We start from the raw sequence: 22,514 nt of genomic DNA, 5'->3' as shown, positions 1-22,514 counted from the left end.
GCAAATCGTAATAAGATACGCAACGTCGGTACTTGCGACGAGAGGTGTGATACGGCCTCTCTATTATTTTTTTCATCCAGCTTATTATGATTTCCTTCCAACGGGAGAGATTGGCGTATCCTTTTTGTACGGGACGCCGGAAACGTGGCGGAGAGGTACACACACACATACACACGCGCAATTAGAGATAAATTATTCATTAAACCGTTGTAGACCGAATGTGTCCGTAATATATTAATAATGCGCACCTTGCGTCAACGTGAAAAGATGCGAATATTTCGTTCGCGTGATATTACACGCTGGTCGAACCTGAGTATAAATTGTCGGTCTTTTAATTCGGCCAATTATCGATACACGCTCTCCTTACGCCCGGTAGAATGTAATTAATATAATTTTAACGCCGCGCGCGCGCGCGCTCTGTGTGTTTAGCACAGCGAAAAGATATGAAAGAGATAAGTCTATTATTCTTTAAACGATCGAGAATCGTTACATATGTAAACGAAAACGAGTATACCAAACGAATTTGTGTCATCGTTTTAGGGCTACACACCGTTGCATATCGCCATGCAATTCGGCCATGAGAATATATTCAATCTTTTGGTTCAAGTATATGGTGAGTATTACACAAGAGTTTCTTCTTTTTTGGAGATTGTTCTTTTAAACCGAAACAATAAAATTGTCAGCAATTAAAGCGACAAGATCAGCGAGTATTTCACTGATCTTCAATGAAAAATTTGCTTCTCCGTTTCATTTCATTGATTATGATAGTAATATTTAGTATTCAAGTTCAGAATTATATGCTTATGTGATTAAACATACAAAAAAATGACTCAAGACTCTTGATAAAAATCAGATATTTTTTTACGAAAATATATTACTATAAATTAATCTCATGTATAATATTATATAATATTTTAATACATTTTTTTAATATTATGATTCTTTTTTCAGTGAGATTTTATTTTACAGTGTTACATATATAATTGAAAACACTGATTATCAATGATAATATACTGATAATATACTGATTTCATTTAAGAGAGCGAGATACGATGACAAAAAGGCAGCACGTCGTGATCGTAATATTTTACAGATTTTTTCACATATTTTTTGAAAATATATTTTCAGGCGCGAATCAGGACATACGTGACTATAGTGGTAGAAAGGCCAGGCAATATTTGGTCTCACAGGAGGCAGCAGTCAGCCAGGATACATTCCACAGTGAGTACATTCTTCCTCTGAAAGAAAAAATATGCATCATTTAGGGGAACGTGATGCAACTTTTGTAAATAATTCATAGAGGGTTGCGTTCTCTCTCTCTGGCGCGCGGATATTTCGAGATATTTCTCGTAATCTTATCTACGATAGATTAACGTTTATGGATCATAAGTTCCGAATTAGTATATTCTCTGCGAACACTAAATAAAATCATATTAGCAATATTAATTGTAAGATTTATATTATATCGATCTTTTCGTTCGCCTTATTAAATGCTGTCCTTTATCAATTCTCTATCTCATTTAAGAGAAAATAGTCTAATTTATTCTCTTAAGCTGAATCAGTGAAATGTCACTGATTAAAGCAGCGATAAGATTTTCAACTAATAAGTTCATTCATCTTCAGTGAAAACATTCACTTTGCTTCTCCATCTTCATTGATTATAGCAGTAAGATTTTGTATAATTAATATTCAAATCTAAGATTCTATGCATATTATATTTTTTAAGATGTGAATATATCCACCAAAAAAAAAAATTGACAAGACTCAAAAAGTTTTTTAAATAAAATATATTGATGAACTTCTCATATATTAAAATATAAAATGCATTTTAAAGTATCATCGAATAATTAAAATTAAAATTAAATTAATAATATAATTGAAATTAATAAAATTCTTAAAATTAAAATAAGATTGAAACAACCACGATTTCATTGTTTGCAGTACCATACTTATAACTGAGACCACTACTTATCAGTGATAACACATCGATTCCATTTAAGAGAGTATATTGACGAAAAGAAAAGATTTCACTAGAAAGTTTTGTAAATTATTCGATCCTTTCCCACATCTTCCAATTTGCGACGAAATTGCAGTAGCAAAATCCTGGGAACATCGAAATCTTCTTTCTTTTCACTTATTAACGATCGAGAGATATTTTTTATTCTGTATATATACCATAGAAACAGGCTGTATACGAAGAAAGTAGTTTGCATAACAAGTAGTTTGAAAACAAAAGACATAATCGTCGTCTGGAAAAAAAAAGAAGTTTTCTTAAAGGAATTCTTTCCGTGTGTGCCTTTTCAACTCCTCTGCTCGCGGAAAACCAATTACGCTCCGAAGTACACTATAATTTACACGGCTTGTAAGTGTGTCCCGTCAAAGTTCCGTTGCTTTCCGCCCCGTATATATCCCGTGTCGATCATTGTTCAACGTTCTCCACGCTCGTTTCGCGGCACTCGCCTCCTCTGTCACGCTCCAGCACAATCCAGTGATGGCCATTTTGCTTAATCTGTACGAGAATTGCATGATATCTAGTACTAATACTTGTTGCGAGCTAATACCGTTTCAGACAGATCGAATAATAAAATCAGATGGAGATACTTTTTAGAGATAGATAGACTTTAACTTTTCGTTGTAACTTCTGGTATATACTAAACTCTTTGCACGTCCATCTCAGCATCTCTTCGTCTCTCTCAGTATTATATAATTAACTCTCAGCAGCATGCAACAATACTGCGACCGACAATACTGCTCCCTCGGGATTTCTAGGATACCTTTCTGTCGCTTTAGATTTAAGGTACGTAGACCGAGATCGGGAAATATGACGCGATATATTTGAATTGCCGGAATGGTGTTAACGGGCTCTTCCAGGTGAGTACTTCGGGCTTCTGGAAGTATTCTTCTGTTGTAGGGATTACTGCTGCCGCTACGCTCAGGCAAGTTCAGAAGCGCACCTCTGCTAAAGTAGTAAAGCGCTTGTGCCGTCAGATTAAAGTACGTAGGCGCACCTCTTAGAGTAACGTATGACTGTCACTTTTCTGCACATCTCTCTGACGTGAGTATCTTGAAGTTTCACGGGCCTTCCTGCGCGAGCTGTGCTCTTAGAGATTCGTTCGAGGATATTGTTCGGCAAAATTAAAAAGCAGCTTCGAGTACGAATCTGTTTTATTTCTGACATTTCACAAGTAATAGGAATCTTCGTCCATTATTTTCTTGTGCTAAATATGTCCGAAATGTGTCAAAAGTGTCAAAATGTTTAGCTTTGACGTACTTACTCTAAGAATAATATAACTATATTGTGTGTCTTGTAAAAATACATTTTTTTCCTCTTTTAGATTGAAGAAAGATTTGATAATAGCTACTAAATGATTTGGATAAATAGTGTTAAAAACATTAAACGTTGTAACAGCAGTTATTAAAAGATTTAATCGAACGAATTCAGAGAACTTAAATTTAATTGATTTGATTAAAAATTTGCTTTATCCAATTAAACTTTCGTAACTGTTACCAAATTTTAATAGCTAAAAATATTTAACAAGTATTAGCAGATATTTGGTAACTGTTATCAAATTAGAGATTATTTAGAGATAATTTTCTCTGGAAACAATAGTTTTTTAAATCACTTGTAAAATATTGTTTTGTTATATTCATACAATATTTGAATATTCATTTTTTTATACTTTATTATATAAAACTGAAATAAGTTGCTTCTAGTAATAATTAATATATATTTGTTAAAGTTGAATTGAATGATTTAGTAATACTTATCCTATATTTGACTACAGTCATCGAATCAGATATTAAATATTTAATAATTGTTATTATATTATTTAGTTGATTTAATTATAAACAAAATTTGTTTATAATTGAACTAATTAAATATTTAACTGATTAATTAACTGATTAAATATTTAGTATGAACTATATTTAATATTATCAAATTAAATATGATAATGGTTATCAAATATTTAATTAAAATCTACAATGTAATGCATTTGGCAACTATTACCAATCAATCTTTTTCAATGCAAAATCCCTTTAAGCATTATTTAATATATAACTGAATATTAATCGAAAGTAAATTTTATTATTTTTTTCTGTGTGTATCGTACAAAATTTTTGTATTTTGTTTCTTCTTTCTCATCGATGTTTTAATTACACGTTTTGTTATGATTATAAAACGCGAATCGTCAAAGTGGCAGTGGTACATTAGATTTCTGGCATCGTAGAGAAATAATGTCGCGTGTAATTCTGGCAATGTGTGTGAAGCAAAATGAATCTTCAAACTTATACTTTTCATGTAGCAAATGACAAAAAAAAAAAAGAAAATGATGATGTATTTTCAGTTAAGAGTGATAATAAGATTATTTCGGAACCTCTTCTTATTTATTTCTTATATAAGATGTTTTGTTTTCACATCGCACATTGCTACTATTATTTGTTATTGTTTTCTTGTGTGATGCGTTGTTGTACGTAAATAAAGCATGTACACTCAAAGCATGAGAAACACATGTGTGTCTCACTCCGGTTGATTCTCAGCATCACTCAGTTTCATTCGCACCCTAGATAATTATTACACTTAATAATAATGACAGGATGTATAATTCTCGAAAGGGAAAGTAGAGGCTCCCCATTTTTTATATTAATTTATTTAATCGTACATATTTTTCTTGTGTGGGAGAAACTTTTTCTCTATTTTCCTATATTCTTAACATATTATAATAACATATTAAAATAACGCGAATTTTATATTATTTTATTAATTATACAAATAACATCCCTGTTATAGCAATTAATTTTTAATTGCAGTTTTATTAACAAAAATTATATTTAATCGCTTGTCCTTAAAATTTACCAAATATATTAGGCATAATTAATATAACTTCTAATACAAAATCTATACTATATAAGTATACTAAAAAAGTAGTTTTTTCCATTTTATTCTAACTTGTGATATTGTTACATTCACTTCTCTCAATTTCTCGCTATGTACGAGACTCAGTTTGAAATGATTTTCTATTTTATTTCAGAAATAAAAGCAAGGAAAAAGCATGCAGGTAAGAAATAATTCTTTTGGTGTCCGAGCGTTTTAGTAGAGACTAACTTGGCGCATGAAACAAGCTAAATAGATTACGTTAACATCATAACATAGCAGTTTTAATCTTTCCCCTTTTCGTCAAGCTTCTAACTAGAATAATTCTGCTTATATAATTGCATAATATTAACTTCTATAATTTTTAAAAAGAGAGCGCCTTATTTTCTCATATTTCAATAGTAGAATTAACGTAACAAAATAAAAATGATCAGAGATACGCCTCCCTATCACACACAATCGGCTATATTCTTCCGCAAAGTTACATTTACTAAGGTGAAGAGTAACGAGAGAACCCCTTAAGTGCCATAATAGAACGATTGATTGAATATACAGAGAAAGATCTTGGTTTCCTACGAATTGGCTCGTTGAACGTTCGCGTGAAACGTACGACGGAAGCCTTCAGTCAGTTCCTGGGTGTGGCAACCAGCAGTACGACTAACAGCAACAACGAGAAGATTCACAAGTCGTGGGGATCCGCGGATAACGTTCAGGTATCATTTTCTCGGATTCTTCAACATGTCTCGCGTTACATTGAAGTAATATATAATTTCTTTGTAGAGAAGTTTTATTTGATTAACAATAAAACATTTTGTACAAGATGAATCACACACAAACATTCATAATTAAATGACAAAATCTGATTAATATATTTGCGATATAAAAAAAATATCGATAAAAAATATTATGTTTTCTCTTTTTTGCGAAAGGCGAATGCAACAGGTCGCGATATTTATAGATTAATAGCATTTAGATTACATATACATATTATTAGTGCAAATATCTTATTCATTTTTTGCATATCAAGTTGGACCACAAGCTGATGCCACCACCAAAATATGCACCTATCAAAAAACGCAAGAGCAGGCGACCGCAAGACTTTGGCTCGTCGCAGGAGCGGCAGCAGGCCATCAGTCAGCCGACCACCCCGTTACTGCAGGGCAAGGTCAGCCGACCGAACCGGGCTATCCAGCGTCGACCGACGTCCACGACATCCGTCAGTTCCATCAGCGCGTCCAACAACATCCAGCAGAACGACTCGGATTCGGATACGGCGTGTGGCTTCGACTCTGCCTGGCGAGGATCCGCGCAACTGTAATTCGTCATCATCGTCTACGTGATTATTCGTATGCGCAAGACTGAGAAAGAAGCTTCAAGAAGTTTCTAAAAGAAACCAGCAATACCTTTGGCAATTTTTTTTGCAACGTCTAAAGCGAGAATCTACGCGAACGATATTAACAATTTTTATAAATATGACGACAAATATTTTTTTGATTTTTCGTTCTCTCTTCTGATTATTGTTTTGTTATATTCAATTATTATTATATGATATAATATGCTTTTAATATAGAAATATTGTGCGGATCCGTTATAAATGTTTATTTATCAAAATTCATCAAAATTTATTTGTCAAATTCATCAGTGATATTTATTTAATTCATATCTCCTTCAATAAGTTTATTAAGTTATGTGCATTTTTATATTTAAGTGGATGATTTGCAATGATAATTCTTGCAACTTTAAGCGTGGTATTGGTATTCTTTCTTATGTTTAAACTGAATTATATATAAGAATTTGATTTAAAATATATTTTATATATATATAAATGCATCTTATGTATTTATATCCATGTATAAAATATATTTTTTATAGATATATATTGCATAAGTATATTCGCACAAAACTTAACTTAAAGAAAAAATAATAAACAGGAAATACTTGATACATATATTTGAATACGCTTATCTATTGTAAAATATAAATCGGGAAAATAAATTTAAAATTAATGGAGCAAATCTTTTGTACTTAATTTTAACTATTTTAAGATATGTAATTTCTAAGCCTGCGTTTCTTTGCCATCACATTTTTAATATACAGTATACTGTTTAGCATCCTCTAAACCAAATTTTTGCAACAATGCTTTATGTATTATATCATAATTCATGCAAACTAATATATTATAGAAAAAAATTTTTTGATATATGTTCATCAATAAAAAGTGTTGATAATTATATCGTAATTAAGCATACAGAAATAAATTATTATCTGACTGGAATGGTTCTTATTTATATCTTATTTTTGTAATATGTAATATATAAAAGTAATAAAAAATATATATATATACATTTTATATATATTGATATATATGAATTTTTTTTATATATGTTTATAAGTTGTACAGTAATTAATTGTGAAAATGAGAGATGAGTTGTGAGAACAATTAATTTTTAGATAATTATTTTTATTATACTATAAATGAGAAGAAAAAACAAAATAATTTTTAAAACTACAATTTTTGAAGTTTATACACACACACACACACACACATATATATATATTTATATTACCTTTCTTTTATATTTCCGATATCTTTGAATTAAAAACTATGTAAATACAGAATGTCAAAGCCAAAAGCTTTATTAGTTTGGGAGAGCTTTGCAGGAAATTTTTTAGCGAGTCCCGCATGACCGGACCGGCCGGTGATGATATGATGATACATAATGCATTTTTCTCTTTCTTCGAATTTTATTACGTACATATATATTTATATATATCGGATATTGAACACAATAAAATGAAATGTAATAATTTTTTCAATAATATATAGTGTTAAAAAGTCAAAATATTATTAAAATATTCTTTTGGCTATGACCTATAATAAATGGCCTATGAAACTTATAATAAATCAAAAGAGTAACACAAATACAATAAGACTGATTTTTTAAATATAACATTTAAAAAAATATTACTATACATTACAGCTGTTCTGTCTTATTTCTTTTTTTTTCTTTTTATTTGAGCTGTCTTCTATCTTCTATGCAATGACATCTTTACATAATTCTAGAAAATTGCGTTTCAACTCGAAAGGTAAGTAATCGTACTCTTCGGATAATGTTTTTTAGCATATATACTTTAAACGCTAGATGGAGTCGAATCTCAAAATCTTGTGGAAGAACATTGCAGATGATTTGGAAATGTATTCTACTGTTTTTATATTTTGTATTCTTTCAAGCCACGATGCGCGGTGAATAATATATTGATTTTGTAGAAGGATAGGAGACAAAATTTCATGTTTATGAAAAAATGTATGACATATGTCATCCTAGTGTAAGTAATTTAAATAACCAAAAAAAAAAGATGTATGTATTCCAAGATTTTTGTAAAAATGTTAAATATTCTTCTATTCTTATTTTCTCATGTTTACAGTATTATCACTTGTGCAAATTCGGTTGTACCGATCCTGTGAAAACAAGTACTGCCTTTTACGTCTACATTGAATTGTGTGAAGGTATTGTATACAATTTTGACAATACAGAGAGAGAGAGAGAGAGAGAGAGAGAGAGAGAGAGAAAGTATATAATTAAGTTATAATTTACATACAACTTATTGCTACCATGATTCACAGTGAAACGATTCTGGGATGTCAAATATAAGTATAAGGAGGAACTTGAACTCTTCTATCTCGAGGTCAAAAAAAGGGAACATTCTTCAATAGAAATCTATATACCTTGGCCAACCAAATACAGCATCTCTATTGATAAAATTGAGAAGATGCAACAGGCATTACAAAATGAACGGTGGGATTTTTCAGGATTTTATTTTTACATTTATATATTCCCTCAATATTTCCCTATAATGTATTTTCATCCACATTTACATTAATAACAAATTTAATCCAACAGATTGACATTTGTATTTAAATCTGAGGATAGCAGCAGTGTTTTGTATACAATAAGTGCAGGTCTTATAAAGCCAGCAACACCAGAAGCAACTAAGCAATTGAAAGAAAGAGAAGAGAAGAAATATAATTTGGAGACAGAAATCCGAAGAAATACATCAAACTTATATGAATTAGCAAAAACTATAGTTCTTGCTCATGAAACTAAAGATCAAAATTCTAATTCTGGTCCAGGCACTGCTATAGAATCATTGAATACAGATTCCAGTTTGGAGATATTATGATACTTTTCCTATACATAATGTTGAATTATCATGTAATATATATTTGCTTATTGTATTATTGTGTTTATTTCTTTTTGATATTATCATATTTATAGCTTATATTTGGATTTATTAAAATTTTTAAGGCTATTCTCTCTTTATCTAAGAAATATACAAAAGGGAAATATATAGTTAACTATTTTTTGTAAAGCATAAATACCAAAATGTGATGATGAAAGAGGGTATAAAGTATAAAGATGTATATTTTTAATATTTATTTTTTAAAGTAATTTTCACATATGCGCGTATAATGCAGATTTTGAGAATACTTCTAAGGATTGCATATAATTATTTAATAAAGTGATATGTAAGAAGCTGCCACTGCAAATATATATGCATTAAATAAATTAATTCTTTAAAAAAATCTTCATCTAGCTATAGTATTCTCATGTATTAATTAGTGGACACTACAAAATACGAGGCACATAATTTTTTCATTGCTTACTGTAAAACTAATGATAATTACAGTGAACAAAGTTTATAACTAAACTTATGTCTAATAATGCTATGAAATATTATGTATATATAAAAAATGTGTAACGAAATAACATAACTTAATAAAAATCCTTATGAATTAAAAATAAATTTTTATCTACAAAAAAAAAAGATATTTGTATATATGTACATATTCTGTGTCTTTAAATCACCGCATTTTTGACTGCACATTCCAAAGTCGTTAAATAATTTAATTTCTGCAAAGCTGCATGTGTGTAATATCAATAAAAAATAATTAATACACATGATGATGTTTTTCTATAATGTATGTCAAACCACGATTTAAAATGCAAATCGAAAAAATGATATTTCACTTTGACATAAAAATTTTTCATCTGAAATTGTTTATATTTTCATATAGTTTGGGGCAGTTGAGAGCTATGTAAAAATGATATTTTTAAACACTCCAAGCTATAAAAGTAATGTATATATATATCAATAATATCTAGATGATAATCTTACACACTTTTGCAAAATTTTAACAATTTTATCTTAATATAAAATTTAGATTTGTTTCAATTGCTTTACAAATTAGGCTAATAATCTCTAACATGTGACGTATCTTTAGTAATTAGTAGTCATACCCCACACTTTCCTCTGCCTGCTTCATTGTTGAATATGTAAATTTTAGTGAACTCCTTATTTCAGAAAGCCACATAATATATGTGCAAAAAGATTAGATTTTAAAACTTACATACAAAAACAATGTATAAAAAACAGGCACCATAAAGATTCTGTATGAATTACTCACATTTTCCGAGTTGCCACTATTATATATCGATCGTCAATATTTCTATAGATCTAAACCCATCCTTCTCCTGTGTATAAGAATTATATATAAAATAGATACCAAAAAGTGGTTATCAATTCACATAACTGCAGTAAGGCAACTAGATCTCAAGAGGTACTCGAATCTATCACTAGTGATACAGTTAATTTTCGTAAAATGCTTGATACTTTAAAAAGTTTTACAAATAATTCTAAAGATTATTTATGTATGCATTGTTGATTTTAAGTGAGAGATATTGCAGATAAAACTTGGTCGATTTCATATAACGATCTTTCCACAAGTGATATTTGTAATTATTAGAATAAAATACAACAGAGAGAGAGATTATAATTAATAGATTTTGATAAGAAACATTCTGTGATTGTTTAATGAAAATTAGAAATAAACTGCAATCTTTAAAAAAATTGAATAAGTTACATCACTTTATATATGGTTTGGTAAAATCTACCAAATTTTATCTAAAATATTTCTTTTCTTATTTATATTTATAAGATTCGTATTTCAATCTTCAATTTCTCGTAGAATTATATAAGATAAAAATAAGATAAAAATATGACAAATCAAATAATGACAAATCAAAAAGTTTATATACAACTATTTCATTAACATCCAATAAATTTTCTAGTTATATCGCGTGTTATTAAAAATCTTCTAATTATCATTTAGGCAGTGCCTATATGGTATGCTTAATTCATTTGTTAAAAAGTGTCTACTTGACATCTTTTAAAAAATGAATGAAGTGTAGCATAAATACAATTTATATTGTACAATATTTGTGTGTATGAAAGTTCTAGAAATGATTAAATTTCTTAAAAGGTTAATTATTAAATATTAAAATTATCGTATATAGATCATAGAAAAATTTTACACTTATTAGAAAAAAAATTAATTTACAAGCTTCTTTCACAAATGTAAAATCTAATAACTAGTTATATAGTTTTCACAAATCATCTACAAAAATCAGAACCAAATCTTAAAAGATGTTCGAATATATGCTGATATCAGAATATGAACTTGTCCTTAGTATCTTTTATGTGGCAAAGTTAATTAAAATATTGGTATAATACTACAGCACAATATTCTAGCTATTAAATATAGAAATATCATCCATTATTATCCTCTTCGCAAAATATTTGGTTATATATTTATATATACATAATATATATTTAGCACATATTAGTAAAATTATCTTACCTCATAAACTAGAATATGAATGTACATAACTAAAATAACGAAATATAGTAAATATATAATTGGATATATGTTAAACAAACTTAAAGGATTCTGATATATGCGATATTTGAATAAATGTGCTGCTTCACACAATGTCATAGAGCTCATATTATCTAAAGTCATCATAATCTTGCATAAGATTAGCTATATGTAAGTGAATTTCCAATTATTATAATGAATAGTACATGATAAGTTTAATTAAAAAGTACATGAATATTACCTGTGTGATCATTATTGTTGCATATATATATATATATATATATAGCGCCATTTCGATTTCAATTCTTTATCACATGAGCATGAGCAAGTTTAGCTACATTTTGATTTCTTTTATGTTTTCTCTATGAATGTGTTAATTATTGTTTGCATTATGATTTTTTAAGTCCTATAGGGATATATAAAATCTTCCGAGTAATCGCGTGTATATTACTGTACATGATAGTAGTATATATAGATAACAAAATGTTGAAAATAATACATCTTTGCATAAAAGTATAATGGTACATATCTAATACTAGTGACAGAACAGTGTTTGGAGAGATCACTTCTGTGCACATCTAAAATTATTTTCATTTTTATGCTAAAAAATTTCTTTGTCAAAAAATTGGTAGATTTCATTACTTTTTTTTTTGCTTGACATATTTGATGAGAATTTTTTAATCAATTTCAAGAATATTTAGAACTTATTTACATATATTAGTACTGTCAATATAAATCACATTATTTTTATATCCAGGTACTAGTCATCCATTGCCAACTAAATTTTCAAATTTAGTACTTAAAACTTAAAAAAAAAAATCTAATTTCTCAAAAAAAAAAAAAAAAACTATACAAATTCAAATAAGCAAACAGTTGCAAAAAAAAATTTAAATAATGCGTTATTTGATCTCTATCGCCATTTAAAATTTTTGAATATTTATTATACAATAAAAATAAAGTAGCACGATTGAATTTATAATTATTTCTTGCAGAAACAAAGTTAACATATTTCGACTTTTTTCGAAAAAATCTGTCCATTAAGAAATAAAGTTTAAATTTTTGTTAACCTATCATGTCTGTATGTAACACACAGTATTTAGTTTTCAATAATCTCATAAAAAATGTGATCTTTTATAATTATCTCATTTAATATTTTTATACACAGAATATAAGCAAAATCAATTAAGTCAAAACATTCTAATTTATTAATATTCTATGTAATAATAATGTATAATTTCTCAATATTCGATACTTACATCGAATTTGACAATGTACCTGGATAATATCTGAAATAACAATGTCATACTCTTGGATATTGACAGTACTATTATATATCTCATCAATTGTATTATCATAAACAATGATTTATGCATATATATATATATATATATATATATATATATATATATATATATGTGTGTGTTATTTAATATGAAACTGGAGATTGTAAACTCCAAGTATGTACCAAGTACCTATTAAAAGCATCATAATGGAGAAAACCTGAGATTCGATAAAAAATTTCTTTTGTAAATCTGTTCGACTGCGATCGTTAATATAGTATTAAAAAATGAGAAATATGTATACATGATGAGAGATATATGATATATGTATATGTATATCTGTGTGTGTGTATATATATATATATGTATATGTATACATATATTGCTCAGATAAACAAACTACATTAATGCAGTTGCGCAAAAAATTTCATTTTGTAGTAATAAAAGCAATTTTTTTCTTCATAACATGCTGATATTTCTGTCCGCTCCAGATATTAATCCTAATGGCTAGCACCAATCAGCCATATAAGTAAAGTCTTTAAACAGGCCTTGCTCTAAGTCACTGAGAGGCCGAGGATCTTTCGGAGGCGTTAGATGTGGCTTCTCTGATGTAAATTCTTCATCAAAATTACTTACATCTTCCACCGAATGCTAATAACAAAGAAACATTTTTCATATGAGAATGTTAAAATCTAATTTCTGATTTGATACCAATTGCAATCAATATTTAAAACTGAACTTGTACTAATAAAGAGATATTATCTTACGTATTCACATATTACGCAATGATGAAACCGATACTTACGATTACTGGTACAAAAGGTGGTTTCACCCGCCTTAGAAGCAGATCATCCCAAATAATGTGTCTGAAAAATGCTTGTTTCTTAACGTCTTCTGCATCTCTTTCACTGCTACCTAATCTTCTGTCTGGATTCTTCCTTAACAACTGTAAGCAAAATGTATGGATAAGAGATATGTATTGAAATGACAAAATAAACAAAAATTAAAAATGCTTACTCTTCTCATGATTGCTATCGCTTCCAAAGAAAGAAATCGTGGATATCGTACTTCATCGTTTACAATGGAGTCAAATACTTCTTCCTCATCATCACCTGGGAAAGGAGACTGAAAAATATTTTATTTATATATCTCATCTAAATACTGAAAAAGAAAATCAAAATATAATATTTTACAAATAATAAAATTTTACCTCTCCAACAAGCATTTCAAAGATCAAAACTCCAAGTCCCCACCAATCTACAGCTCGTGTATAAGAAGTCTCCGTCAAGACTTCAGGCGCTAAGAATTCAGGAGTACCACAGAAAGTACCTGTCCTATCTCCATATCCCATACCTTCCTTACATAGGCCAAAATCTGCGATTTTAACATAACCTTCTGTATCCAATAGTAGATTATCTAATTTCAAGTCTCTGTAAAATCAAAACATTGTAAAATATTATATTATTGTATTATTACAACATGTTACGATAACAACTGATAAATGTACCTGTATATAATGCGATTTTCATGCAAGTATTGTAATCCTAGAACAACGCAAGCTGAATAAAACACAGCGCGTGGCTCTCCGAAAACATCGGCATGTATATGCATCATAAGATCACCACCAGCCGCATATTCCATTACAAAGCATACATGTGCCTATATAAAAAAAAAAAAATCAATTTTTTATTCTTTCTTCCCTCTTACAAATTGCATCAGAAACATTAAAGAAAAAATTATTAGTCAGTTATACCTCAGTTTGAAAGCACGCAAATAAATTTACGAGGAAAGGATGGCGCGTTGTATTCGCTACTTCGAATATTCTCTTTTCAGACAGTAATGACTCCACTTCGTCTCTAGCTATAATATCTCCTTTCTTCAAGGCCTTGATTGCGAAATACTCTCCCGTATTTCTGTATTGCGATAGTATCACTTTGCCAAAATGTCCACGACCGAGTACGGAGAGCAGTCTAAAGTTTTCTAGAGTCATACCATTAATCTGAGAGTGTCTTCTCGACTCACTATCTCTATATTGAAGGGGTCTGATTGGCAGTTCATATACAGCCTGAAAGATAAAGATTTTTAATTGAAACAATGTGTACAGAAATGTTGTTATATTTCAATGCATTGTTATAAAGTTAGGCTGGTTAAATATATAATCTCTGTACACATATCTATACAAAGATCATCAAATGTTAGTATATTATAAAATTAAGATACTTCATACAAAGATATATCTTAAGTATAATGGCACAGGTTATATATTGTAATGTTTCAATTATTTAATTCTCCATACAATAAGTGATCAATGATATCTATAAATATTATATAATATTATTAATACAATATTAAAAATACATACATAAGTGTATATAGATTGAAAGTTTAATAAAGATCAGTGTATAAGAGTATAATTGTGTGAAAATAAAAAGGGGAATATTTTATAAAGTGAAATAGAAGCATTGAAAATAAAAAAAAAATATATATTTGTTTCTTCTTCAATAATTACATGCAACATACACTTAGGCAAGCAAAGCAATGTTGTGTGTACGTGGAGGTATGTACCTCATCCTCAGGAAACTCGACGACAGGTTGGGGCGAGGGTGTGCGTGGAGAAGGTGGTGCAATCAGCACAGGGCGGGGCTCTGTCACCAGGGGCCTCAAATTTGCACCCTGAGGCCCGCCCTTTTCCTCGTTGTGCAGAAAATCAAACTCCCTTAATGCACTCTGTAACTACATTACTACCTCCTTAGCACTAATACTTGGTTGAAATCATAGTAAACTTTAGATTGCACACTAAAATTGTTTCAATTGTACACATGCATTACTATATAATTAATATAACTTAAAACTTGAAAAAAAAAAATTATATTTATATTCTGTAAAATTTCGGCTACTATCATCATAGGGAGTTTGGGAGGAAATTGTTGCTTTTTCAAAATTGACAGAATGCAAGAAAATAAAGTTGTATTCATTGTGAAGTAATTGATATAATATGAACTGCTAGAAAACAGAAAGCCTCTATATTTAATGAAAAAAATTTGTGTAATAAAAGATGTTCTTTCTAGAAGCAAGTGCAAATTACATATATAAACTAATGCTACTAATTTTTATATAATTGAAGAAATATGTAACATATCTGATAACATGCCGCATCGGGATATATATGTAGTGTAAATGCATACATTCATTAGAGACTTTAAAAAGTAAATCTATTTTACACACACACACATACACACACGCGCGCACACGTACACGCACACACACACGCACACCCGCACGCACGCACACGCACACGCACACACACACGCATATATATATATATATATATATATATATATATATATATATATATATTTCACATATTATACATTTATTTTATAAACTATTTAGGCCCATAACCAAGATTCCCAGCCTTGAGATTGTCTCTAATACAAATTTCTACTCATGTTCTTATTATAGAGATTAAAAAAATATAAAAAACTGTGTCAGATGTATGTATAAAGTAAATATAATAAATTATATATATTAATATTAAAATTTATTCGAATTTCACACATATCGTTTTGCAGACTTATAATAATTACATGATAAAAAAATTGCAACATTAGCAATTTTATATCTTTACATCAAAAGCAGAGATTGGCAAATACATATTATGCAATAAATAGCAAATATTATCGCGTATCAATATATGATCTTTGAATTTGTTTGATTTAAACATACTGACAATTATATGCAAAAAGACATATGTATAAAGACATATGTACAAAGAGACATACCTCTTGATCTAATTTAGGAGGCGGAGTAGGCGCAGGTATAGATGGTTTCTTCACAACAGTTGGTGGCGGTGGGGGAGGATGCTCCGGAGGACGTGGCAGAGTTGGACTACTACTAGTTGTTGACATTCCCAAAGGCCGCGCGCCGCCCAATCCACCTTTCTCCGGATCAGGCACTTCGCCGGGAGTCTCGGGCTTATCTTCTATCGAGGTATCAAATACAAGTTGTAACGGTTGCGGTCCTGCAAATGAGACTGTAGGTGATATATTTTCACAAGATTTTGCTAGATTTGCAGATGTGAACGATTGATTCTGAATAGTTTTACCTGTCGGCGGGCTTTCCGAGTTTCTGGAATTGTGCAATGAAGGCGCCGAACGTTTAAGTAGTCTACCCCAAGTCGCGACGTTTATATTCATTTGATTTGCTCTTGGGAAATTTTTCACCTGTTGTTTGAAAATCTTTCGTTGACGCTGCAACTTAGGCTTTCGCGATATCATCGGATTCAAGAATTTTATTTCCGCGAATAAAAGACCTTGCGGTTCCAACTGTAAGGCCATTCCATGTCGAACATCATCAATGAATTCTTCTAAACGTAAAAACTTGACCGCGCATAGAGATCTCCAATCTCTCCAATAAATGCCTATTTCAAGTTCTCTCGATTTATCTAGTTCGATAGAAAACCTAGAAATAAATATATAATATGAGGATCATTAAACATTATATGATTAGATAATACACAATATGTACCTTTGATCCCAAGCTTGTTGGGAACATGGACGCCAACTAGTTTGTCCTACCGTTTGATTATCTAATTTTATAACTGCCATAATATCATCTGAAACCAATGATAATCAGCAACGGATTCAAAATAAATAATTTTTACAATTATTGCAAAATATTGAAATCTTACTGCTTGTTTCGTCTTTCACGCTATACGACTTGCTCGAACTGAGTCCTTTGACATTCTTAACAAAGCTACGTATATCAGGACTATTAGGATGTTCTCTCCGTGTACGACCAGGCACTTCTTCCGCCAAGTCTTGACATCCCATGAGTCTTACCTAAACATTTGGCGGCGTTTAATACAAGATAAATATATCAATTATTTATTGCATTTTTTAATTCAACATACCTCTAATTGTCCTGTGACAGCAGCGCATCTTGATACTGAAGCTGGTATAGTGGTCTTACTTTCCAAGGGACCACGGAACGGTTGTAATGATGTATAAGTAACGGGAACAGGACTAGCCGATTGCACGCTAGCTAATTCTCTCTTTAATTGAGCCGCGGTACCGCTATCAGGGGGTAGCTCTTGTCTTCTAAGTTCAAGGGATAATCTGAGCAAGTCCAATTTTCTGCTGGATTCCGCGAGACTTGCCTGAGCCTGTAGTGATTTATGATTTATATAAAACATACTTTACATACATAAAATATCTTACTAATATCTTATTAATATTAATTTAATATTGACAAGGAATATAATTATATACATGTAGACAACATAAATGTGATATTCAATATAGTTAATGTTTATTAACAATGCAATCAATATATACATCCTTGTTAATTTGTATAAATGCTCAATTTTCAGCACAGAATGTATTTGACAGTTCTTTCGTAATAATTTAGATAAAAAAGCTATAATATACGGAATATATTTCAAGAAAAATATAAATTAAACACACAAATCACAATATACAAATTTACAATGTCTTTCAATAATCATAAACAATGGAACGCAGTTTATCGCATACAAATATCTTACAATATAAATAAATAAAGTGGAAAGCTTGTAAAGCTTAAAGAATTGATATATTTCAAATCTTCAACAGCTATTGCAAAATATCAGATATCACTCTTTTTGCGATTTGAATGCCGGATGACGTTCGAGTTCGCTTAACGAATAAGCCCGTCCTCTCGCTCCTCGTTCTTCAAAATACCTTCGGCAATGTTCGCATGTACACGTTGGATTTTTCGACGGACCTATATGATGACCGGGTTTTCGAAACGCGCTAACTACCGTTCCAAATCTTGAAGCTTTTATGATATGATCAGTTTTTTCTCCATACGGCGTAGCAAAGGGAGATGTTACGCGGGAAGGTATAGTTGAAGGGAGAGGAGATGGACTCTTGGATCCAAAGGGACCGATACGATCGCGTAGAACATTCGAATACGGAACGTAATTACCGCGTGTCACGTTAGATTCCTCCGTTTGATCCTTGCTCGCGCATCGATGTACGATCGAATCTTTTTTAACGAGTGACTTGTCATCACCAGCTATGAAATTCCAACCGACTGCTCCGCTCTCATCGGAATCTTCGGCACTTTCCCCAGACGACCAACCTATCTCGTGTTTCTCCAAGTACTCTCTCATCTTCCTATTTTGTAGGAGATGCTTCCGTTCGATTTGTGGCGATCGCCAAGTCTTTTTTTTCTCATCGCTGGCTTTTGCCAAAATATCCATTCTACGTATTCTATCACGATCCGTGGAATTGGCGTATTCAAAACTATCACAAGGCGTCAAGCCAGATTTGCTGTTGATCAGGGAGTCGATATCCGAAAACGTGTCCTTCGATGACGTCATAGTCGTTGAATCGTACGGAGAAAGAGCCGTACTGGATGACGCCGCAGACCATGGGGCGGAATCTAGGTCACGTATCCCGCTGTACGAACTAAATCGCGAAGGATAGAGAGAGCTCAGCATCTCGTCGCTGTCGTATCCCTTGGAACTGGCCAACGAGGGCATCCTCATTGGTGCGTTTCGGAAGCTCGCGCATCGTCGCTCAGCGCTGCGCTTTAGGAACGCGTTCGCGTCTTGAAATCCTCGCGGTAAGTTATCTGTCGCCTGCGTGTGAGTGACTTTGACATCTTCGTTCTCAAAGACGGTCATAGGCGTGCCGCGCTCATCCTCGCTGGTCGTATCTGTGCTAGCGTCATCGTCCGATCCTGTGCAGTACACATCAATATGAACCGTCCGTGACTTGCGTTTGTCGCTGCTGTTCTCTTTCGCGGAGGAGTCTGATTTTTCAGTATCTATGGGAGGAACGGAACTGGTGGTCTTAACCGATGCTGGAGGCGATCGAATTTCCTGCTGGAAGACAAGATAATCATAATATTCCAGATTCCCTTACAACATAATAAACTGTCATGTACATTCAGAATCTGGAAGATGACTCACCTTCTTTTTCTGCTCGTCAGATTTGTAGGCACCAGCGCCTAATCTCCTCCCAACTCTGCTACTGTTTACAGTCGACGAAGAACGCGTCGATTCGATATCGGTGGTTTGCGAAGCCGCGTCTCTACTAATCGCGGTGGCCCGGCTATTCGCAGTCTTTTCTGCTACGCGAGTGCAAAAGTGCGTAGTAAAGCTCGACGCGCTTCCCTCCGCGCAATCCTCGCAAACTTCCGGGACCGCGCTAAATTGTTGGCGGGAAAAGCGTTGATACGAGGGTCGACGATGCCAGGAATCGACGGATTCAGCGGAACTCGCGATTTTCTCAGGATTTGCGGTGGAAAGTACGATCCTACACGTGCTCTTACATCGACGATCATACTGTTGATTGTGAGACAAACGTCGAGCGGGTAGACTAGAGTAGGCGCGCGACGAGAATCGTTCGCTATTGTAGCCAGAATCGTTGGCTCGGCCTCTAGACGAGTCGTCGTTGCCCGACGAGCTTGAACGCGGTAGAGTGTAAGATTTGTCATCTGATGATCTCTGTGATCTCTGAGACGGCCTCTCGGGCGGCGTAGACGTGAATAATATATTCCCCCGTTGAAAGCCGAAGCCGCCCGAGGATGATGAAAACGTATCGGTGGTCGACGTCGGCGAATTCGACGGTTCGCTCGTATTCCAGCGGCATATCATACGGATGCCACCAGCGTCAGCAGTCGTGGTGGTGCCCGGCGGCATTTGCACGGTCTCGGAGGTCACCGTGTCGCCATGGCGGATCGTGACTTCGGCGCGTACGAGCCACGGTGGCACCTGATTTGCACCACTGTCGCCAGCCGAATTATCCTGACGTCCGTACATCTCGCGCCTCTTCTCTTTCTCAACCTCCGTCGCCGCACTTTCATCCACCGCAGGACATTGTTGTTTTTCAATCGATTCTGTAGCTCTGACAGGAAAACATCGATATGACCCGTCCTATTTTTCTTCTCGTTCTTCAGGAGACGATGATCCGGTTCTCTCGTCCGTATTCTTCTTTTGTTCATGGATTTGTAGTTTCTCTCTTTCTCTCTCTTTTTTTTCTCTACACAAAATTCTACTGATAATTACGTGCGACACTTGTTATTATTTATCTAATTTTCTCGTTCGATTCCGTGATGTGATCGAAGAGAGATCTTATATAATAACGTCTTTTCAAGTCATGCTCTTGTGCTTCACAGTGTCTGTAACACAATTTTTCCCGGAAGGATGGTAATACTGCGATATTGTATATCGCTTCTACTCGATCTATTTTCAGATTTTCCGTATATTCGAGAACTAGCGCGGATAGTTTCTTTCTTTTCACTTCAACAACGTCGCAAAATTTTAGCGCTAATACTCAAAAAAAGTTCTATTCATCAAACTAATTTTCTTGTATTGAATAATTTCATTGTACGATCCCCTTATAAGTTGTCAGTTTGTCACTTGCGAATTACACAATAACTTCCGCAATCGTTGCAACCACCGCGTCTTTCTTTGTCTCTCCTAACAAACTGAGCGACGACGAGACGCGTATAATTAGCACAATATAAATTTGGAACGCAACGTATAGTCGCACTAAGAATATATCTGGAATAAGTACTTTTCATATATACGATGACGGCCACCGATTCAATAATAAAGTGCGCAATAATGATGCACAGTCATGTGCCACGTTACAAAATCAATGCCGACCTCCTCAAAAATTTCGCTGATATCATTCGGTCTCGGTAAGTGTCGGCGGTTAAAGATGAATTCGAATATCTCTTACGTGCACGCAAAATTATTTTTTGCACTTATAATATTTGAAATGACGATTTCTCTCTCTGAATAATTCACATACGCTGTACACGTATGCACATCAAAAATATCCAGGATTAAACAAAATTCGGTCAGAGACGTCTGATTTATATAGGCAGCTCCTGACAGCTCAAACCGATTTTGAAACAGACGTCAGTCGTCAGTCTTCTTGGAGCGTGGCGTTTGAGAAGAGAGCGACGAGAGGGGACACGACATTTATGGACGGCTTCAGTCTTTCAGTCTTCGAGTTCAAATCGTATAATTAACTGTCGCGATTATCCAAACGCATAATCGATATCTTCCTGGACGGATATCCATTCGACGGAAATGTACACCTTCTACGATCGCCTTCTTCGCAGTCGACCGGTGCACACATGTCGGTTTATCGTGGGGTGCTTACTGGATACTGGATGATGATGCCAGTTCTCGTCGAGAGACGATAACTAAGCGCGACCCGAAAAGGCGTCATGAGATGTACGGCGGGGTGGCGTGGATAGGGCTATTTTGAGAAAGCGCGTATAGAGTCGCCACCGAACCTTCACGGAGTCCACGTCGACACGTTCTACGCTGCCGACGTCGCAATCCGGCTGTCGACAAGAAGTCGTACCAGCACATCCGAGAAACGCTCTCTCATCGCCGAAATCTCCAACGAAATCAGTCATCAAAGATAATTCAATTATAAGTTTGATAATTTCGTAGAAATCATTATATTCATATTTTTTTCTATAAAATTATAAAATATTATTATATAGAAATATGATTCTTCTTCTTTTTTTTATTATATATATATATGATATTCTGTCACTCTTTAAAAAAACATTTGTCTTATGGTAGAAACAGCAATTGTTCGTACATTATAAGATATTTTCACCGAGAGAG

At 32.6% G+C, this 22,514-nt stretch overlaps 4 protein-coding genes across 13 annotated transcripts in view; 2 read left to right on the top strand and 2 right to left on the bottom strand.

The window, feature by feature from the left end:
* LOC126857440 (ankyrin repeat domain-containing protein SOWAHB) overlaps nucleotides 1-7,128 on the top strand; it is a 100,377-nt gene extending 93,249 nt beyond the window's left edge. Inside the window, exons 9-14 of one of the 5 annotated variants that reach the window (XR_007688502.1) lie at nucleotides 541-613; nucleotides 1,129-1,221; nucleotides 2,912-2,936; nucleotides 5,031-5,057; nucleotides 5,429-5,586; nucleotides 5,901-6,049. Coding sequence is in view for 4 of the 5 variants with exons in the window: in XM_050606863.1 (XP_050462820.1) it covers nucleotides 541-613; nucleotides 1,129-1,221; nucleotides 5,031-5,057; nucleotides 5,429-5,586; nucleotides 5,901-6,191 (642 nt within the window). In the remaining variant the exon portion in view is untranslated. Of the gene's footprint in view, nucleotides 1-540; nucleotides 614-1,128; nucleotides 1,222-2,718; nucleotides 2,798-2,911; nucleotides 3,056-5,030; nucleotides 5,058-5,428; nucleotides 5,587-5,900 lie in introns of those variants that run through there. The other 4 variants (XM_050606867.1, XM_050606863.1, XM_050606865.1 and 1 more) reach the window with 4 other exon arrangements.
* Nucleotides 7,129-8,015: 887 nt separating this feature from the next.
* LOC126857466 (tRNA-splicing endonuclease subunit Sen15-like) lies at nucleotides 8,016-9,159 on the top strand. The gene is made up of 4 exons (XM_050606919.1): nucleotides 8,016-8,200; nucleotides 8,300-8,381; nucleotides 8,499-8,670; nucleotides 8,776-9,159. The coding sequence occupies exons 1-4, from the start codon at nucleotides 8,177-8,179 to the stop codon at nucleotides 9,053-9,055; spliced, it is 558 nt and encodes a 185-aa protein (XP_050462876.1). The 5' UTR covers nucleotides 8,016-8,176; the 3' UTR covers nucleotides 9,056-9,159.
* Nucleotides 9,160-9,294: 135 nt separating this feature from the next.
* LOC126857425 (serine/threonine-protein kinase N) overlaps nucleotides 9,295-22,514 on the bottom strand; it is a 29,143-nt gene continuing 15,923 nt past the window's right edge. Inside the window, exons 7-18 of one of the 5 annotated variants that reach the window (XM_050606835.1) lie at nucleotides 17,784-18,035; nucleotides 17,562-17,712; nucleotides 17,399-17,486; nucleotides 16,977-17,332; nucleotides 16,654-16,904; nucleotides 15,392-15,604; nucleotides 14,625-14,936; nucleotides 14,379-14,530; nucleotides 14,082-14,301; nucleotides 13,889-13,996; nucleotides 13,677-13,817; nucleotides 9,295-13,522 (exon numbers count right to left, since the gene is read on the bottom strand). In XM_050606835.1, the coding sequence (XP_050462792.1) occupies nucleotides 13,379-13,522; nucleotides 13,677-13,817; nucleotides 13,889-13,996; nucleotides 14,082-14,301; nucleotides 14,379-14,530; nucleotides 14,625-14,936; nucleotides 15,392-15,604; nucleotides 16,654-16,904; nucleotides 16,977-17,332; nucleotides 17,399-17,486; nucleotides 17,562-17,712; nucleotides 17,784-18,035 (2,388 nt within the window). In that variant the 3' untranslated portion in view covers nucleotides 9,295-13,378. The remainder of the gene's footprint in view (nucleotides 13,523-13,676; nucleotides 13,818-13,888; nucleotides 13,997-14,081; nucleotides 14,302-14,378; nucleotides 14,531-14,624; nucleotides 14,937-15,391; nucleotides 15,605-16,653; nucleotides 16,905-16,976; nucleotides 17,333-17,398; nucleotides 17,487-17,561; nucleotides 17,713-17,783; nucleotides 18,036-22,514) is intronic. The other 4 variants (XM_050606837.1, XM_050606836.1, XM_050606838.1 and 1 more) reach the window with 4 other exon arrangements.
* LOC126857428 (uncharacterized) lies at nucleotides 18,165-22,202 on the bottom strand. Of its 2 annotated transcripts, none has more exons than XM_050606848.1 (2): nucleotides 19,830-22,202; nucleotides 18,165-19,742 (listed from the first exon to the last, which is right to left on the bottom strand). In XM_050606848.1, the coding sequence occupies exons 1-2, from the start codon at nucleotides 20,679-20,681 to the stop codon at nucleotides 18,504-18,506; spliced, it is 2,091 nt and encodes a 696-aa protein (XP_050462805.1). In that variant the 5' UTR covers nucleotides 20,682-22,202; the 3' UTR covers nucleotides 18,165-18,503. The 2 variants fall into 2 exon arrangements, with proteins under 2 accessions (XP_050462805.1, XP_050462806.1); XM_050606849.1 differs by having other exon boundaries at nucleotides 18,165-19,739.

This window comes from Cataglyphis hispanica, chromosome 21 (assembly GCF_021464435.1).
Source record: "Cataglyphis hispanica isolate Lineage 1 chromosome 21, ULB_Chis1_1.0, whole genome shotgun sequence".
Classification (NCBI taxonomy): Eukaryota; Metazoa; Arthropoda; class Insecta; order Hymenoptera; family Formicidae; genus Cataglyphis; species Cataglyphis hispanica.
The sequence above is the reverse complement of the archived record's forward strand: the minus strand, read 5'-3'. Positions and strand labels throughout refer to the sequence as shown.